The following is a 16,272-nucleotide window of genomic DNA, read 5'->3' on the forward strand; positions in this document are numbered from 1 at the left end:
TGTATACTATCATCAGCACTTTTTCTCCAGATTATCAGCTGCTGTGCTGTATCTTCATCATGTACTTGAATTTGCCGGTACATTTTCTCAATATCAGCCGTAAATACAAACCGGTGTATTCTAAAACGCAAGAGTATTGAAAAAAGATCACTTTGCACTGTTGGACCTTTGTGCAAAATATCGTTTAGTGCTAAACCGGTTGATGTTTTTGCTGATGCATCAAAGACAACTCTCAATTTGGTTGTAGTGCTGTCAGGTTTCAAGACACAATGATGAGGAATGAAATATTGTGCTCCTTTGACATCTTTCGGGCAAACTTTTTCCATGTGACCTAATGACTCATAGTCATCCATGAACTTTATGTACTCCTTGTATAAATTTGGGTCCCTTTGTAACTTCCTTTCCAGAGAACAAAATCGATTGAATGCTATCTCACGCGATCTACCAAGTGTTGTGGGATCATCGCGGAAGGGTAAGCGTACAATGAAACGACCATCGTGATTTGTCTTTACATAATTTGTTAAGTGATTTTCACACCATTTCTCAGATAAAGTCAAAACCCTTTCTGCAGTCTCAATGTTATCTAACTTCCAAAATCGTTCTATCATTTCTGACATTTCACCAACTTCTCCTGTAGTAATAGCGCATGTTGGTTTAATATCTGTTGTAGTTTTAGTCTTACCAACCACCAACCAACCTAGAACCGAATTTTGTAACAGTGGCGAATTCTTTCCTATTATCAATTGTTCTGGTTGAAGTAGAGTATTATAGAATTCAGCACCAATCAGCATGTCAATTCTTCCAGATCTGTTAAAGCTGGGGTCTGCTAATTCTACATTCTGTGGGATCTGCCAATCCGAGATATCTAGGTCTCGTGACGGTTGTGCTGATATTATTTGTGGCAATACAAATGCCTCAAGTCTCGTCCTGAAGCTTCCATTAGTAGCCTGCAGTTCAACATTTACGCGAGATTTTGAGTTCCCGAATTGACGGCCAATACCTTCGATCGATAGATTTGAATTTGTGGTAATTAAAGATAACTTGTTGATTACTCTTTGGGTTACTAGGTTCACTTGAGAACCTGAGTCGAGTATGGCACGAACATCACACGTTCGTCCATTGTTTGCAATAATGCGCACCTTTGCAGTGGCTAGCAGAACGTAATTACGAGTACCCTTTGCATTAGTTGTTGCTGTTATGGATGGCGATTCATTAGCGTTGATCAATGTTGTGGTTGACTTTGTGTTTGCTGCTGGTGCCCTTGAAGGTTTAGGTGACTGTTGCTCTAACTGAAGCAAAGTGTTATGCTTCTTGGCATATTTTTTACATGATCCAGCTTCACAAACCTTTGCTTTATGATCGGATTTGAAACAATTCACACATAGTTTTTGTCGTTGAATCCAATTTAATCGTTCAGGAGGAGTCATTTCAATGAATTTTTTGCAATAGTAGATCGGATGTTTATCTGTATTACTAACTTTACATAGATCTGAACAAACCATAGTTACGGCTATATTTTGTTGGGTTTATATACTGCATTTTCTCGTAGACCTATAGCCTCAAGTGACTGAAATTTCAATTCTAAAAATTCTAAGAATTGTTTTATTGTGGGCATCTCCCTTGGGTTAGTAAGAGTTTGTTCAAAACTGCAATGTGTATTTTTATCCAACTTTTTTAGTAGTATGTGAACTAAAATTGGATCCCAAGTTGATGTTTCAATATTTAAATTATGAAGTTCACATAGACTTTCCTTGTTGTGTCATGCATATTTTTAATGGCTTGGACTGTTGGATGGTTATATAAAGAGTTTTGAGCTGTCAAACGTTGCAAAACTGCTGATACTAGAACTCTTTTATTTTCATATCTAATTTGTAGTAATTGCCATGCCGTCTCATAATTTGCATCTGATATTTGCAAATGCTTGATGAGTGCTTCAGCTTCGCCTTGAATATTGGTTTTCAAATACCAGAGTTTCTGTGAGTCTGATATTCTTTGATTGTGTATCAGTTGTGCAAACAGATCACTGAATTGTCGCCAACTCAAATAATCTCCACTGAACTTTGGAAGAGATATTGTTGGCAAAGTAGCCGATGGTTGATAAGTTGACCTAATTGATGTCTCAATCTTGGTCGACTTACTAGTCCATTCCACCATTGTATCTTGCACCAACTGTTCCAGTGCTAGATAATGATTGCAATCAGGAGGGTTGTCTTGCCGTTCCTGAATAGTAAAATTTAAACCTTCAGCCTGATCCCATAACTTGGTAAGCGTAGCTAATTTTACTGCAAAATATTGTGGTACCTGTTGCTGGTTATCTTGTCTCACATTGTCGATGAGACGATTGATTGATTTACACACTGCATTTCGTCTGTTGACTAATGCCTGAATAATTTCATTCTCTTGACCACCAGTAGGTAATACTATTTCAGGAGCTTCAACATCATTATTTATCTGAAGGTCCAACCCCTTTATTGTTGATGGTTGAGCCTTAATGGGTAATGCTTCCAGCTCTTGAGTTATTCTGGTGATATATTTGTTACCCAAATTTATGATTACCATGCCGTAATCTTGTGTGAAATATTCCGATGTTCTTGCTAGTACATCGGCTTGTTGTAGTTGCTCATCATTAGCCTTGAAGTCAGCTAATAACTGTTCTAAAGTTGTTTTACGATCTTCGAGATATTGACGTGTTTTCCTGCTGGGTGAGTCCTTCTTGAAGTTGCGAATGATTCTGTCGATCTCTGAACCAATTGAATCCTGCTGGTCAGTTAAAGTGGATATTGATTTTGGATCCATGGTTATTGTATTTCCGTTGAAAAAAGTTGTTTTTAATGAAGGTTTTTTGTAAACGCTGCTGGCTCACACTGAGTTGCTCTTGCCAATCCCGTCGGGGTCACCAATGTATACCACGTAATCTGAGGTGGTGTCAAATACTGTATTTTCTTACTTCGTTACACTGACTATTAGGCACATAAACCAATAATCAGGTATTTATGACGAAAGGCTTGCAGGCACATAAACCGCTAGCCAAGTAAGTAAATAATTTTTATTTATTGCTACAGTGGTTAAAAGGCACATCTACCAATAACCAAATTTTGATTTTGAAGTAAAGACGATTGTTTTCGCTCTCAAGTTTTATTATCAATATTGTTACCTTATATAGTATAGAATTACTTACTAAGCATAATAATATTTACAATTATTGATGACTAAAATAATAATTTAAATTTCACATATTGCTGCATAAGCATAAATACAATATGTAAAGCTATTGAACTTATAAACATAAACAATGTATTTAATATTTACAATATTTATTTGCTGCATAAGTGTAACTACAAGCGAGCTAAAATATGTTAGGTTGGTTAAACTTAACAAGGCGTCTTCGTAGTCAGCGAAAAATTTATTCAAGTGTGTGATTCTTGTGTAATATCTCCTCGTGCTGAATTGGTTGTTAGGAAATCGTGTTGTGTTCGTGCAGTATCTAATGTGTTAGGAAATTTGTAGCATTGTAGCATTAAATTTTTATTGAAAAAAATCTAATCGTTGATTCGTTTAAGCCTCCTCAGCAAGCCAGATGTAATAAAGAGATTGTGGGCAGTCCCGTTTGAATGCTGTTCTAACCGTTGTTGATGCTTTAACGCAAAGTTTAATTACTGAATCTACAGCTTCGGTTTTCAAGTCCCGATGAAGGTCAAGATTTCTAACCAACCACGGAGCATCGACATGACCGCTAATCTTAATATATGAATATGCTAACGATTTCAGCTAGTACCAAAAACTATCAAATTATAATTTTAATTGTCAATAATAAAATATGAAGTTTCTCCTTTTCACGAAATAGTTGTATGGAAAACTTGATAAGCAGCATTCCATGGTAAAAAAATTTGTGGACATATACGGGGATCGCTATTTATATTTTCAGCTTTATGATCAAAAAATACTAACTTGTTGAAAGTTGCTTAACGTTCCTGTAATGGCACTCGTATATTTGCCACATGACCTGTTTTCTCGGAAAAAACAAGCGAATATTTGTTTCGAATTGTTTCGAACGCGAACAGCTTTTGTTGTATTTGATTCATCCTGAAACTCCCATACACTCGACTACTGTTTACGTTCCAGCTAATGCGCATATATCCATTATTCGTCACTTGTTACAATCTTAGACTTGTATATGCCTTTAGAAACACCGCCATTGTACTTCCTTCTTCTATTATTTGTGTGCACTAATCTACACAATAATCTTTTTGAGATTTTGATAAATGATGGGGGATCCAACGTCAACAAACCTTTCTCACGCCTAATTGATCGTGCAACATTTTATGTACGTCAATGGAACCAATGCCTAGAGCTCGTGGCCACAGTTCTCTCACTGTGGAACATCATCGCTAAATGTGAAAGTAAGTTGATCGATGCTCACTTATCTTGATTCACATGGAAAGTCGTGATAAATCAACGCATGAAAATTTTGCCGCGTTAATTATATTTTTTCGCGAACGCTGTAACGACCACTTTATTTGCTGAGGTAAGCAAAGCGGCTGTCCAGACTCGTTGCAATGAGTTAGAAGATATGGAAGTACACGTAATTTAATTTATATTTCCATTTATTACGCTTCAAGAACTATCACAGATTCCTTCAATAACAAAACTGTATTTAAAAACCCCGAGGTTTCATTAAATTACAAAGTTAAATTAATTTCGCACGCACTATATTTGTAATCAAGAAAAGAATTAAAAAACACACAATCTTTGTTGTCACAGATGTAAGTTGTGGATTTCGATATCACTGTTGGCTCCGAAAAACACGCACAATCCTCGTTATCTAAGATGTAAGTTGAAGATTTCAATTTCACTGTTGTAACTAGAACTACAAACAACCTTTGCTGTCTAAGATGTAAGTTGTGGATTTCGATTTCACTATTGTAATAAGAACTATATCTTCGTTATATATGACGTATGTTATAGATTTCGAATTTACTGTTGGCTCTGGTTCAGGTAACTAAAAGAGGCCTGGAGGAAACGCGTCTATCACTTGTAGTGTCCTTGGTCCCTCTTTTTCTTCAATAATAATAAGCCTGGTTAATTAAATATAATTCAATAGAAGACTGAATAAGCCAAGTTTAGATTGAATTAAAATTGTAAGCTGAATGAGCCTGTGAACTTAAATAAACTGCATGAGTAAACCAGGTTTAAGTTGAATTAACCTGTAGGCTGAATAAGCTTGTGACTTGTCATACCTTTCAAGGTAAAAATACAAATCCCCGATCCTTTTTGGTGCGGTATATCTGTACATTTATCGTTGATATTTTCGTTGCTTGTGGTGTTCTGTTGCTGTTGTTTTCCTGTGTAATATTTTTTTATTTTTATTCATTAGAGGTGGAATCTTATAAAGATGCTGTATAAGTATGCCGAATTCAAACTCTGCGCTACCACCCTTTCTCGAATTTATACAGGTACGATGCTCTTGCATATGTCAAACTTGCGACACAGTATACCTACGGACTAAACTTTATCCCCTATAAATAACGTTGCCCTTTAGAAAAATGTACCGCGGGACCGCCAAATAGGTATTACTTCGCGGGAACAGGGCGAGCACCAACGCTCTATTTCTCAATTATCATTAACTCTTCTTTGGTGTTCTTGTTCGTCTCGTCGCAGTTGTTGCATGATTGCTGTAATTATGTGGTTAACTTGTTCCCAGGCATCTTTAGACAACATTTTTATATATTACACATGTGTGTAATATCTGTGCTTTTGTGTTTGTAGTGTGCTATATGGCTTTCGTATGCTTTGTGTTTTCATGTGCTTTTGATTTTGTATTTGGTTTACTTCGCGTACTTTGTGATACTTCAAACACTTATGCATTGGACATTATGAGGCATTGCCGTTTTTATTTTCACTAAAAGAATTCCCAATAGGCGATTTCAAAAAACATATTTTCTTATCGCTCGCTTCATCACTCTTTTATCTGAAGGCATTTTTAAAATCGAGTTTGAAATTTACTTATGGAGTGACTCACAAATTGCGTTACATTGGTAACGTATGCATTCATCGACATTATAAACTTTCTTGAGGAATTGAGTTGTAGGTATACAAGATATCACCATTAACTGCAATCGGAGATATGTACCATCACAACAGAACCCAGCTGATATTGAATCGAGAAGCTGCACAGTTCCAGAAATTATTGACTCAATTTGAAATAAAAGCTCAGCGTTTTTGTCTGGCTCGCAAATTGGTTGGCCTAAACTTAATTACTCTAGTTTTGATATGGAAAAAGTTCATAAGGAAAAACGAAGGGCGAAATTTTTCGTCGTACAAAAATCTACACAAAAATATTCAATCATCAATCTATAAAAATCTTCACACTTAACTAGTGTACGTGTTATAGCTTGGATATTGTTAGATTACAGACAGGAAAAACACATGTCTGTTCAGTTTGATGTACTGTATTAGAGAGATGTATAAAAAGGAAACAAAACAACGTAGTTACTTATAAATATAAAGAGTTGCATTCTTTACCTGATATGTGCGAATTGTACTTTTTGGTATGTTTAATACCAACAGATACTTCGTTTCTTCAGAAAGATCAAAAATATGTGTCGCTGTCTGCTCAAAAAATCGAAACTGAGCCTTGTATAGTCCGGAACATAAAACCGACATATTTTGCCGAAGATATTCGTCGTGTAAAATGGAGAATAGAAGATCAAAGCGTTTTTAAATTCTTTAACCGATTTTGTGAAGATACGTTTGGATACAACTTGCTAAAGATTAACGGACGTTTAGAGCTAGATTCCTTACCTCAAATGCAAAAGCATCCTGTATTATTACCTAACAAATGTTCTTTTATCGAGTATATCATACGTCACTTGTATATTGCTAATTTTCACGCTGGATCTAAGGCACTAGCTGCTTTGATCTGCCTAAGATTTTGAATCATTAACGGTAGAGAAAGTATGCGCCACATTGTTAGATCATGCGTAGATTGCGTACATTATATACCGAACTTATTTCAGCAAATTATAGGCAATCTACCTGTAGAGCACTTTACATCTTCTAGACCATTTGGTCGTTGAGCTGAGGATTTTTGTGAACCAATCAATACATATCTTTGTATAAGAGACAAAACGGGGTATTAAACATAACATATACACATTGAAGTCATTTCGGACACAACATATGCCTTTATCGCAGCGCTGAAACACATGATAGGCAGAAGAGGCTTCCCAATAGACATTTTTTGTGATAATGCCACAAATTTTATTGGAACCATTTGCTCGTTGCGCTGTGGACTTGTATGAATCAATCATAATATATCATCGTAAAAAATACAAAACGGGGTATAAAACATAACATTTGTGCATTGAACTCATTTCGCACATAACAGATGCAGTTATCGCAGCACTTAAACTCATGATAGGCAGAAGAGGCTTCTCAACAGATATTTTTTGTAATAATGCCACAAATTTTGTTGGAGCATATAACTTCCTGAGTTGAAAAAATATATTTTCAATTCCAACAGCTCACAACCAATAATTAAGGCGTTGAATAACCTTGCATTTCGAAACTAAAATTACGATAAACGATGCCTGCATCGAAAGAGTGGTGTTATATGGATCGGAATAGTGGTTTGTTACGGTCGCGATCTCACAAAAACTGCATACATACGTTAACAGATGCCTTCTCGAGTTCTTGAACATATAGTGTCCGAGAATCATAAGTAAACCGGTTATTGAAATTGCAAACTGAGCATTAGATTACAATCGACAAGGTAGAAAGAATCGCGAAATCGTGATTTATAGAGCATATCACAATATTTTCCGGAAGCCTAAGAATATGACCGAAAAACTCTAACTTTCATCGTTTTATTGTCCCTAGTGTTTCTGTCTCTTTGCTGACACGAAAAAGTACGACTGCATTTATATTTCTTTCTGTCCAACTTATTTTCAGCATGATTCAATAGTACCACTTTTTAAAAGCCCCGGGTTTATTCATAGATGCAGTAGACAACGTCTAGGCCTCTGAGCGCAGAGGAGTATACAGAATATTTAACATCGCAGCATTCTTATTCTGAGCGGTAAGTATAGCTCCCGGGAACACAGGAAGTTTTCCATCTTAATAAAAGAAGACCTTTTATTTTCAATTCGGACGCATATTTCTTTATTATTTTCCCGTTGCTCATCAAGCTGGCATCCCAAGTGGTTGTACTAATCGGTTCTTTTTATGGCTGAGCCAAATACTGTCACTCTTTCTCTAGACATGGGTCGGTTGTTGATCAGTATATGTTGTGTTGTACTGCAATTTAATTATAAGCTGTATTCTCTGCACCTCAATACAACAGCCTCTAAATCGGCAATCAGCACTGTATTCTCAGCGTACCTGAAATTGTTTATGAGTACGCCGTTAACCATAATTCTATTGCGTCTATCACGTCACATAGTGCTTCTTTATAAAAGGTCTACGAAAATGAGCTTGAACTGTAATGGTGACAAAATGCATCCTTGACGAACCCCGCGTTTTATTTGTACTTCCTGCTTGAAGTAACTATGAAAGCAAACATTTGCGTACTGTTTCCAGTAAAAGTTTGCCATTTGGATATCCTTTTCATCTAATCGTCAGTGCTTCAGAATCTCTATAAGTTTGCTATGTTCCACAGTATAGAAAGCTTTTTCGAAATCAATAAGACTTAAAAACAAATCTGTTTTATAGTCTCGGCATCGTCCTAATAGGACTCGTATTCCATACAAAGAGCCAATCGTTAGGTACCTGAACTGTATTATAATATTATAATTATTATATTTAATTATATTTAAAAATCTTGTCAAATATCTACGTCATTATCCTTGAATTTTAAGTGCTTTGGTATTTGTTTAGAAACTTTTGTTTTTCTTATTTTTGCTTTTTTCACTTTATTCAAGATTTTAAGAAAATATAGTAATTAGTTGGGAGCATCTTTTTAAGCTTAAACAATAGGCCGTTATGCCAAACTTTATCAAATGCCTGGGATATGTCCAGAAATGCTGCTGTGCAGTACTTCCTTTTGTCAAATGCTGTATGTATAACATTAACCACTCTGTGTACTTGCTCTATTGTACTGTGCTTTTTTCTAAAACCAAATTGATATTCCGGAATTAGTCTCCTTCTATTGACAATGGGCATTAATCTGGTAAGAAATAAATTTTCCAACAACTTTGACATAACCGGTAGAAGACTAATTGGTCTATATGACTTAACATCTTTTGCCGTTTTCCCAGGTTTGACTATCATGGTAATTTGAGCCACCTTGAATTGGGGAGGGATAAAGCCTTTTGTGACAATAGAGTTAAAAATGTTTCGCAGCAGTACTATTGCTTCATCCGGTAACTCCTTTAATATTTTTGAAGTAATTAGGTCATAGCCGGGTGCTTTATTTATTTTTAGTTTTTTGATTTCGAATTTTATGTCGAAAATGGAGAATTTTTGTATTGGAAGGTCCAGTTGGTGCGTTTACAGTTATTATAGAGAGGTAATATTTCTCTAATCTCTTCAGTTATACTATTTGGGGCTTCATTAATGTTTCGAATAAAAACTGAAGACAGATGGTCCGTAAATACTTTGCATTTTTCTGTATCTGTTCGGGCCCATTGCCCAAGTTCGTTTTTTACTGGTGCATTGTGCGTTGATGTCTGTTTCTTGATTGCTCGCCAGAGAGAGTAGTTGGTGGAATTAGTTGCATCTAGTCTTTGGAGATTTCTTTGTATTTCCAAATTTCTGGTTGTTTTCAGATGTTCTTTTAGATTTTTGATCAGCACATTAAAAAGTTTTTTATCTTTCGGAGATTTGGTTTGTTGCCAGCGCCTTCTCGCTGCTCTTTTGGCTCTTATATGTTCTTGAGTCGTACTACATAATGGTGTGGCGAATTGTTGCATGTGTGAAGGTGTGGATCTCCAGGCTGATTGTTGAATACTCCTTATAAGATGTTCGGTTGCAAGCGCAATTTCTTCTTCTGTTTTAAGCGCCATTTTTTCATCAAGTAATGCCTTAAGTGTATGCCTAAAGACATCCCAGTTGGTTAATTTGTTGTGCAAATAACATTTTTGAACTTTAAGTTGTATATTCGATTTTATCCGTAATAATACTGGCGAGTGATCTGATGAAAGATCAAAGCTAGATTGTTGTTTTGTCGCACTCCTTTAATAACACAAAAGTCTAACAAGTCTGGCATTTTTTTGGGATCCGTGGGCCAATAAGTTGGTTCTCCAGACGAGATAGTTGTAAGGTTTTCGCTTCTTATAGCCGCAAGCATCTGTCGTCCTTTGGGTGAAGAAAGCCGAGAGCCCCATTCAACGTGTTTAGCATTAAAATCTCCCCCCGCAATAAATCTGTTACCTAAGGTTCTGAAGAATTTTTTATATGTTGCCGTCTTAGTTGCGTGTTTTGGTGGACAGTATACTGATGTTATTGTTATTGAGCCACACCAATCTTTTGTTGATATGCTGGTTGCTTGAATCTCTTCAGTGCGGTATTGTTGCATTTCAAAGTGTAATATATTTGTTTTAACTAAAATGCCACTTCCCCCCTGAGCTGTTCCATCGGGATGCATAGTGTGGTAAAAGTCATAGCCTGGTACTTTAAAATAATGTTTTGAAGTAAAACGTGTTTCAGATATTAGCATGATGTCTACTTTTTGATCTTTTAAAAATTCTTGTAGCTCTAAACAGTGTTTTGACAGCCCATTCGCATTCCAGAGCACTATATTTAATTCACTGTCGGACATAATTTAGTCGTCAGCGTGACAAGAACATTCATTAACGTAGTGATTTGTTCTAACATTTGCTTAACTACTATTAGAACTTCGCTCATGGTATCTGGAGATTTAGGAATAGTAAGAGATTTAGGTGATTGTTCCACTAGCACGCTAGCATAACTTCTTTTGGGATCCCTTGGGAAAGAAACTTTGTCTTTTTCTTCGTCAGTTTCTTTGTTTGTAGTTGTTGTTGGTTTAGGTTTTAGTGTTGGAAATTTCGCGGTTTGTAGCTGCTTATAAATCAAACAACCTTTATAATTTGCAGGATGGTTTCCTTCGCATAATACGCATTTGACTTCAGTACTTCTTCCTTGGATTGAACATTGAGACGAAGAATGGTTTTTTGCACATTTGATGCACCTCGGATGTCTTCGACAATAACTTTTCGTGTGGCCGTAGTCTTGACAGTTACTACACTGAGGAACGTCTCGTTTAGGACGAGGAGGCTCAAACGTGACTCGACTATGCATCAAATTCTTTATGCTGTAGATCTCCTTGTTATTTTGTTGAGGCTCAAGTTCTACAATGAAGAGAGGAAGTAGTTTTTTCGATTCTCTGTGTTTCGTATTGAACACGTTTAGAGCTTTATGGCCTATTTCCGCCAGAGCTGTTTTAATGTCCTCGGTATTGACAGACGAATGCATGTTTCTCAAGATAGCTTTAAAATTTCGTTCATCTTTAGGCTTGTAGGTATAAAATTCGGCTTTTTTCGATTCGAGTTGCTTTACTATTGTAACATAAGACTCAGTTGTTTTTGCTTGGATTTTTACTTTTTCGTTGTTTAAAACTTTTAGCTCAAAATTGTTTTCTACTTGTGAGGACAAAAGATTTATGAGAGGATTTATCTATAAGTGTGCATCTTTTTATTCTATTAAATGCCACCATAGTTCTACTTTTCTGGTATAAATGAAATCATATCATAATTAAATCATATCTGCTTTGATTCCCCTTTATCTCCTCACATTTTTTTTGTGAAACTCTTCTTTTGCTTGTCTAATAAGAACAGTGACGACGCGTGCTCTATCTGGAAGGGTGTGCGGCCCTTCTTTAATGTTGTTTTTACATGTACCACTTAAATTAAAATATATGAGATGTTTTATTAATAATAACTATATTATATTAGGCAACAATATATTCGCAATATTATATTAACAATTCATTAATAAAATAATATATTAAACAAATTAAATTAATAATTTATATATAAGTTTAATATTATATCAATATGGAAGAAACAAAATTTTTCACATAATTCTCGTAACATCAAACCAAATTTTTTCAAACATAAGAGTTTGTATTTGGAAACATACATGTTTATGCAGTGATCAAACAAAATCGAACCCAATTGCAACGTACAAATGTGCGGACAAGTACCCCGCACAGTAAGCGACAGAAATTCGTTGGTGCTACTGTTAAAAGGGGAGAGACGAAATGTGATAGAAATGTATGGTGAGATGAGCTGCAAACTTCAGCCGCTCATGCAACCACTTTGGCAAATCATCATGTTGGATTCGTATGCATGCAGTTGATATTCGGAATAGAACAGAAAATTACTCTCATACAATTCCCACTATATAAATCTCTATTTCTGATATTACGAACGGGAGCACACGCACATTATTTTGTTCATATGTAACGTATGAATGTGCGGCCAACTTCTTTGCACACAAAGGGGAGAGACGAAATATAATAGAAATGTTCTGTGATTTGAGCTGCAAATATATGAGCACAACTAACAAGTATAGCGGCTAACAGAAGCAAATTAATTGAGTTTTCATAGACAATTATATTTAATTGTTTTTGCTAAAACTTTAAAAATATATATATGGAAATGTAATAAATATTTATAATTGTTGATGTGAAGATACTTAATAAATTTATATACCTATGTTATTTGACATTTTGCAAATTATGTTAGGGTGTTCACCGCACCTTAGACCAATCGTCACTGAATAAGAAGACGTATAGATCTAGGTATATCCTTACGTTTGCGAGTATCTTTATTTTTGTACCGACTTCTTTCATCGATTAATTGCAGGATTTCATTCGTCTTCCGAACTTCTTTCCTTCTATATCTGACCACTCGCACTTCATTGTTTGCTGCTTCCATTACTGTGTCTTTAATTGTCATATATATTTCCTCAATAGACATGTCCTTTGATTGCAAACTCGATAACATCGCCTACGTCAAATTTGCTAACAATAGAATAGAAAATAATAGTGATGATTATTCGTTGCCTTCCACCTTTGTGCAGATATCGTTTATATGGATACCACTGCGCTATCTGTTAATTCATGTATAGTCATACCAGTTGTCTCAACCTCTGCCTATATATGACACTGAGAAACCAGCTGCTATTCCCAATCACCATCTATAACCCTCCCCCTAATTGAGGTATGATAAACGCAGATGTTAAGATAGCAAATACAAGCAAGAAAGAAGTAAATGAAGCAAGAGGATTCATTTGGAACCTACTAATTTCTAACACTCAATTACAATATTTTGATATGTGTGAACTCTGGGTGAAATTTTCATTTTCCATTTTTAAACCCATCACAAGGCTATAAGTGTTATGCATCAATAAACGGGTGTAGGATTAACGAATTTTGTATTAAGTCATAAAAATATGTATGTATGTATTTATACATAGTATATGGTTTTGTCCACCATGATGTATTCAATATATTGATTGGTATGTTAAAACAATATTTGGTTTTCTATTGATGACTTTAGACTAAAGTCGAAATATCGATGAAATAAAAATTATTGTAAAATAAATTGTGGTTTTTTTTTTAAAATTGTCCAATTAGCCTACAAAAGTAGTCATTAAAAATCATTTGGCCATAAAATAAAAAATATTTAAATTCTCATAAAAAAAAATTGATTAAAATAAAACAGGCTATTGAATCAAGGACTCTTATATCGTAGCAACGATCCCAAATCACAACGTATTGAAGACTTGTCCATAAAATTCCATTTAATCTACAATTAATAAATTTTATAGCTAACTTTTAATAAATTGCGCTTGTTGTTATGATGTGCCGTATAAATACTTCGTTAAATGTTTATGTAGTGCATAATTTTAAAAATATATCATCTATCTACGATTACTATTCCTCTCATAGTTTTCTATCAGGATGATATATGTTTTGATATTTGTAACAATGATCCATTGTTTGTGTTTGCCTTATGTTTTTTTGAAACTGCCATTAGATGACACACGTCGAAATTACAGTTTCTTAAATAACAAATATGTACAAGTTTTTAAAATATAAATATATTCGCTTCGATTTGTTTTGAGTATATAAAAAAGCAAATTACTTCCATTAAGTGTTTTATTTGTATTTATATTTATTTTCTAATACCATTTTATTGCCCAGAAATGTTTAATATATTTTTATTTGACAACATCAATTAAAAAATATAAATGTAATAAAACATGTATTTTAAATAAAAGTGTTGTATTTGATGAATATATTGTTGTGTCATGAATAAAACACAATAAACTCATCAAATTCTAATTTATAAAAAAAACTAAAAGGTTTTGAGTACAAAACTTTTAAAATATACCTGCATCCGCCGACATTTGATTAATTGGTAATGAGATGGCTTCTAAATGTGAAAGGTTGCTAGCCGAGTTTATTTGAATATTCCAAGCGCCATTATCACTTTCGGAGTTACTATAAAAAAAGTCTGAAACACTGCTTCCAGCACTTATCGATTGATAATGATCTGCTTGTGTGTATTGCAGACAGTCTGGACTTACGTAATTATTATCAAAGTAAACTGCTTGCAACTCATTGATATATGATTTTGTAGATGATAGAATATTCTTGTTATAAATGTCCGCAGAAGTTTGTAAAGAGTTGTAGCATACTTCTGAATTAAATAAAATGTCACTATTTCGATTATTTGCCTGTGTTGTTTTGATACAAGGCACATTAGATGAAGATGTAAACGTAGAAAAAGGATGGGTGTAATCATCAGAATTATAACCCGAACTGCTTGTTAAGCTAGAGGTATCATCGCAACTCTCATATATCCAATTATTTTTCTCATTCTCCGGTTTTGATTGTAATAACACTTGAGAACAATTATTGTGGCTAAAACTTTGATGGGCATTGAAGTAGTCACTATTTATCGACGTTCTTGATAAGTCATGTGGTGTATGCGGCATTGCTAATTCTGGAGTCATAACAGTTTTCAAAATATTGTATTTTTGAGCATTTTGTAAGTGAAAGTTATCTGCCGAGTCTACGTTACTAAACCTACTGACAGTGTTGTAAGAAGAACTTGGACGTTCTATGGTCTGCATGCCGTAGTATACATTGTCATCCCAATTTGAAATGTACGTGTCGATACTACCTTGTACGGACAATGCTAAATTTATATTTCTTGTGTAATCACCTTTTTGCTGGGGTTGTTTTTGATTATTTATACATCCATCATTTTTTACTGATTTTAGTGGCTGAACTTTCTTTGGTTGCTGAATTGATAACTTAGCATTTAATCGAGTATTTTTAGCAAACATTGTTGAAAGACTACGTACTCGCTTCTGCGAACTTAAAAATCTACATGTTTGCTTTGTTCCCTTTACTTCTGGTCGTGGATGGTCATGCTTACCTTTCGCTTGAAAAAAAATAGCATTGCCTGATCTTCTCCAAAAATGAGTTACTGGATAACCACAATGACCACGACAAGGTTGAATTACAAGTTGTCCATCGCAATTTCTTCATAAGTAAAATACATTCAATACTAAAATAGCCATATATTTTATTTAAATTAACTACAAACCTATTGAGGCATTGTTTTCCGATTTGTTTTCTTCGGGCTTTATCACAAATTGCAGGGCGTACATTTATTTTAGATCCATTCGATGAGGTACAGCCTAGTGAACAAACTAGCACCCCGAGGCAACTTTTTTTAAGTATACTTATGTTGTGATTATTTGTATTACGCATGGCCCAACCTGATGAATGTTTCTTGGCATCTTCCTGAGCAGCAGAGTAAATAAAATAACAGTTGCCATCTGCCCATTCATTAAAATCTTCAAAGTCATTAACTGTCGGCATAACATTATCATTGATATCGAAATCTATTTTTGAATGTTTTAAGCCAAAGTTTTTCATTACCTTAAAAATGGTTTAAAATTTTTTAAAGACAACGTATAAAATATTTAAAATATTTACCATTTTTCCAAATTCACACTGTGATTAAATTTTGAAATGTAATTTAAGTGCGATTTGCAAACAAATAAACACGTCTGCTAACACAGACTGCAAAATGCTGTCTGAATGCATGAACCTTTCCTGCCAACCAAAGACATCAAAACTATTACAACTGGTCTAACTGGAAAATAGGGTTGTTTTATTGTATTTGTTCTTTCACACGAAAATGACATACACCAAGGAACCCAAACAATGTGCATATTTTTGATTGGTTAATTCTATCCAAACAGAAACGCCTAACCTTATCCATATGGTAA

General features: G+C 34.7%; 2 protein-coding genes across 2 annotated transcripts; both read right to left on the reverse strand.

The window, feature by feature from the left end:
• Positions 1 to 12: 12 nt before the first annotated feature.
• On the reverse strand, positions 13 to 1,502 carry LOC119665881. Its single transcript, XM_038075134.1, has 2 exons — positions 112 to 1,502; positions 13 to 46 (listed from the first exon to the last, which is right to left on the reverse strand). Exons 1-2 carry the CDS (start codon positions 1,500 to 1,502, stop codon positions 13 to 15), a joined length of 1,425 nt encoding a protein of 474 aa, XP_037931062.1.
• A 12,709-nt stretch (positions 1,503 to 14,211) lies between these two features.
• On the reverse strand, positions 14,212 to 16,010 carry LOC119681460 (transcription factor glial cells missing-like). The gene is made up of 3 exons (XM_038094700.1): positions 15,977 to 16,010; positions 15,582 to 15,919; positions 14,212 to 15,517 (listed from the first exon to the last, which is right to left on the reverse strand). Exons 1-3 carry the CDS (start codon positions 15,977 to 15,979, stop codon positions 14,347 to 14,349), a joined length of 1,512 nt encoding a protein of 503 aa, XP_037950628.1. The 5' UTR covers positions 15,980 to 16,010; the 3' UTR covers positions 14,212 to 14,346.
• Positions 16,011 to 16,272: the final 262 nt, after the last annotated feature.

The sequence above is a fragment of the Teleopsis dalmanni genome, chromosome 1, assembly GCF_002237135.1.
Source record: "Teleopsis dalmanni isolate 2A chromosome 1, ASM223713v2, whole genome shotgun sequence".
In the NCBI taxonomy this organism is placed as follows: Eukaryota; Metazoa; Arthropoda; class Insecta; order Diptera; family Diopsidae; genus Teleopsis; species Teleopsis dalmanni.

Bases quoted from the DNA above. Each gene is read 5' to 3' on its own strand.
- LOC119665881 (XM_038075134.1), bottom strand. From the start codon at position 1,502: ATGGTTTGTTCAGATCTATGTAAAGTTAGTAATACAGATAAACATCCG. The intron at 47-111 runs GTTTGTATTTAC...ATGAAGATACAG, and splicing joins TTGCGTTTTAGAATACACCG to CACAGCAGCTGATAATCTGG.
- LOC119681460 (XM_038094700.1), bottom strand. The intron at 15,518-15,581 runs GTTTGTAGTTAA...TTACTTATGAAG, and splicing joins GGAAAACAATGCCTCAATAG to AAATTGCGATGGACAACTTG.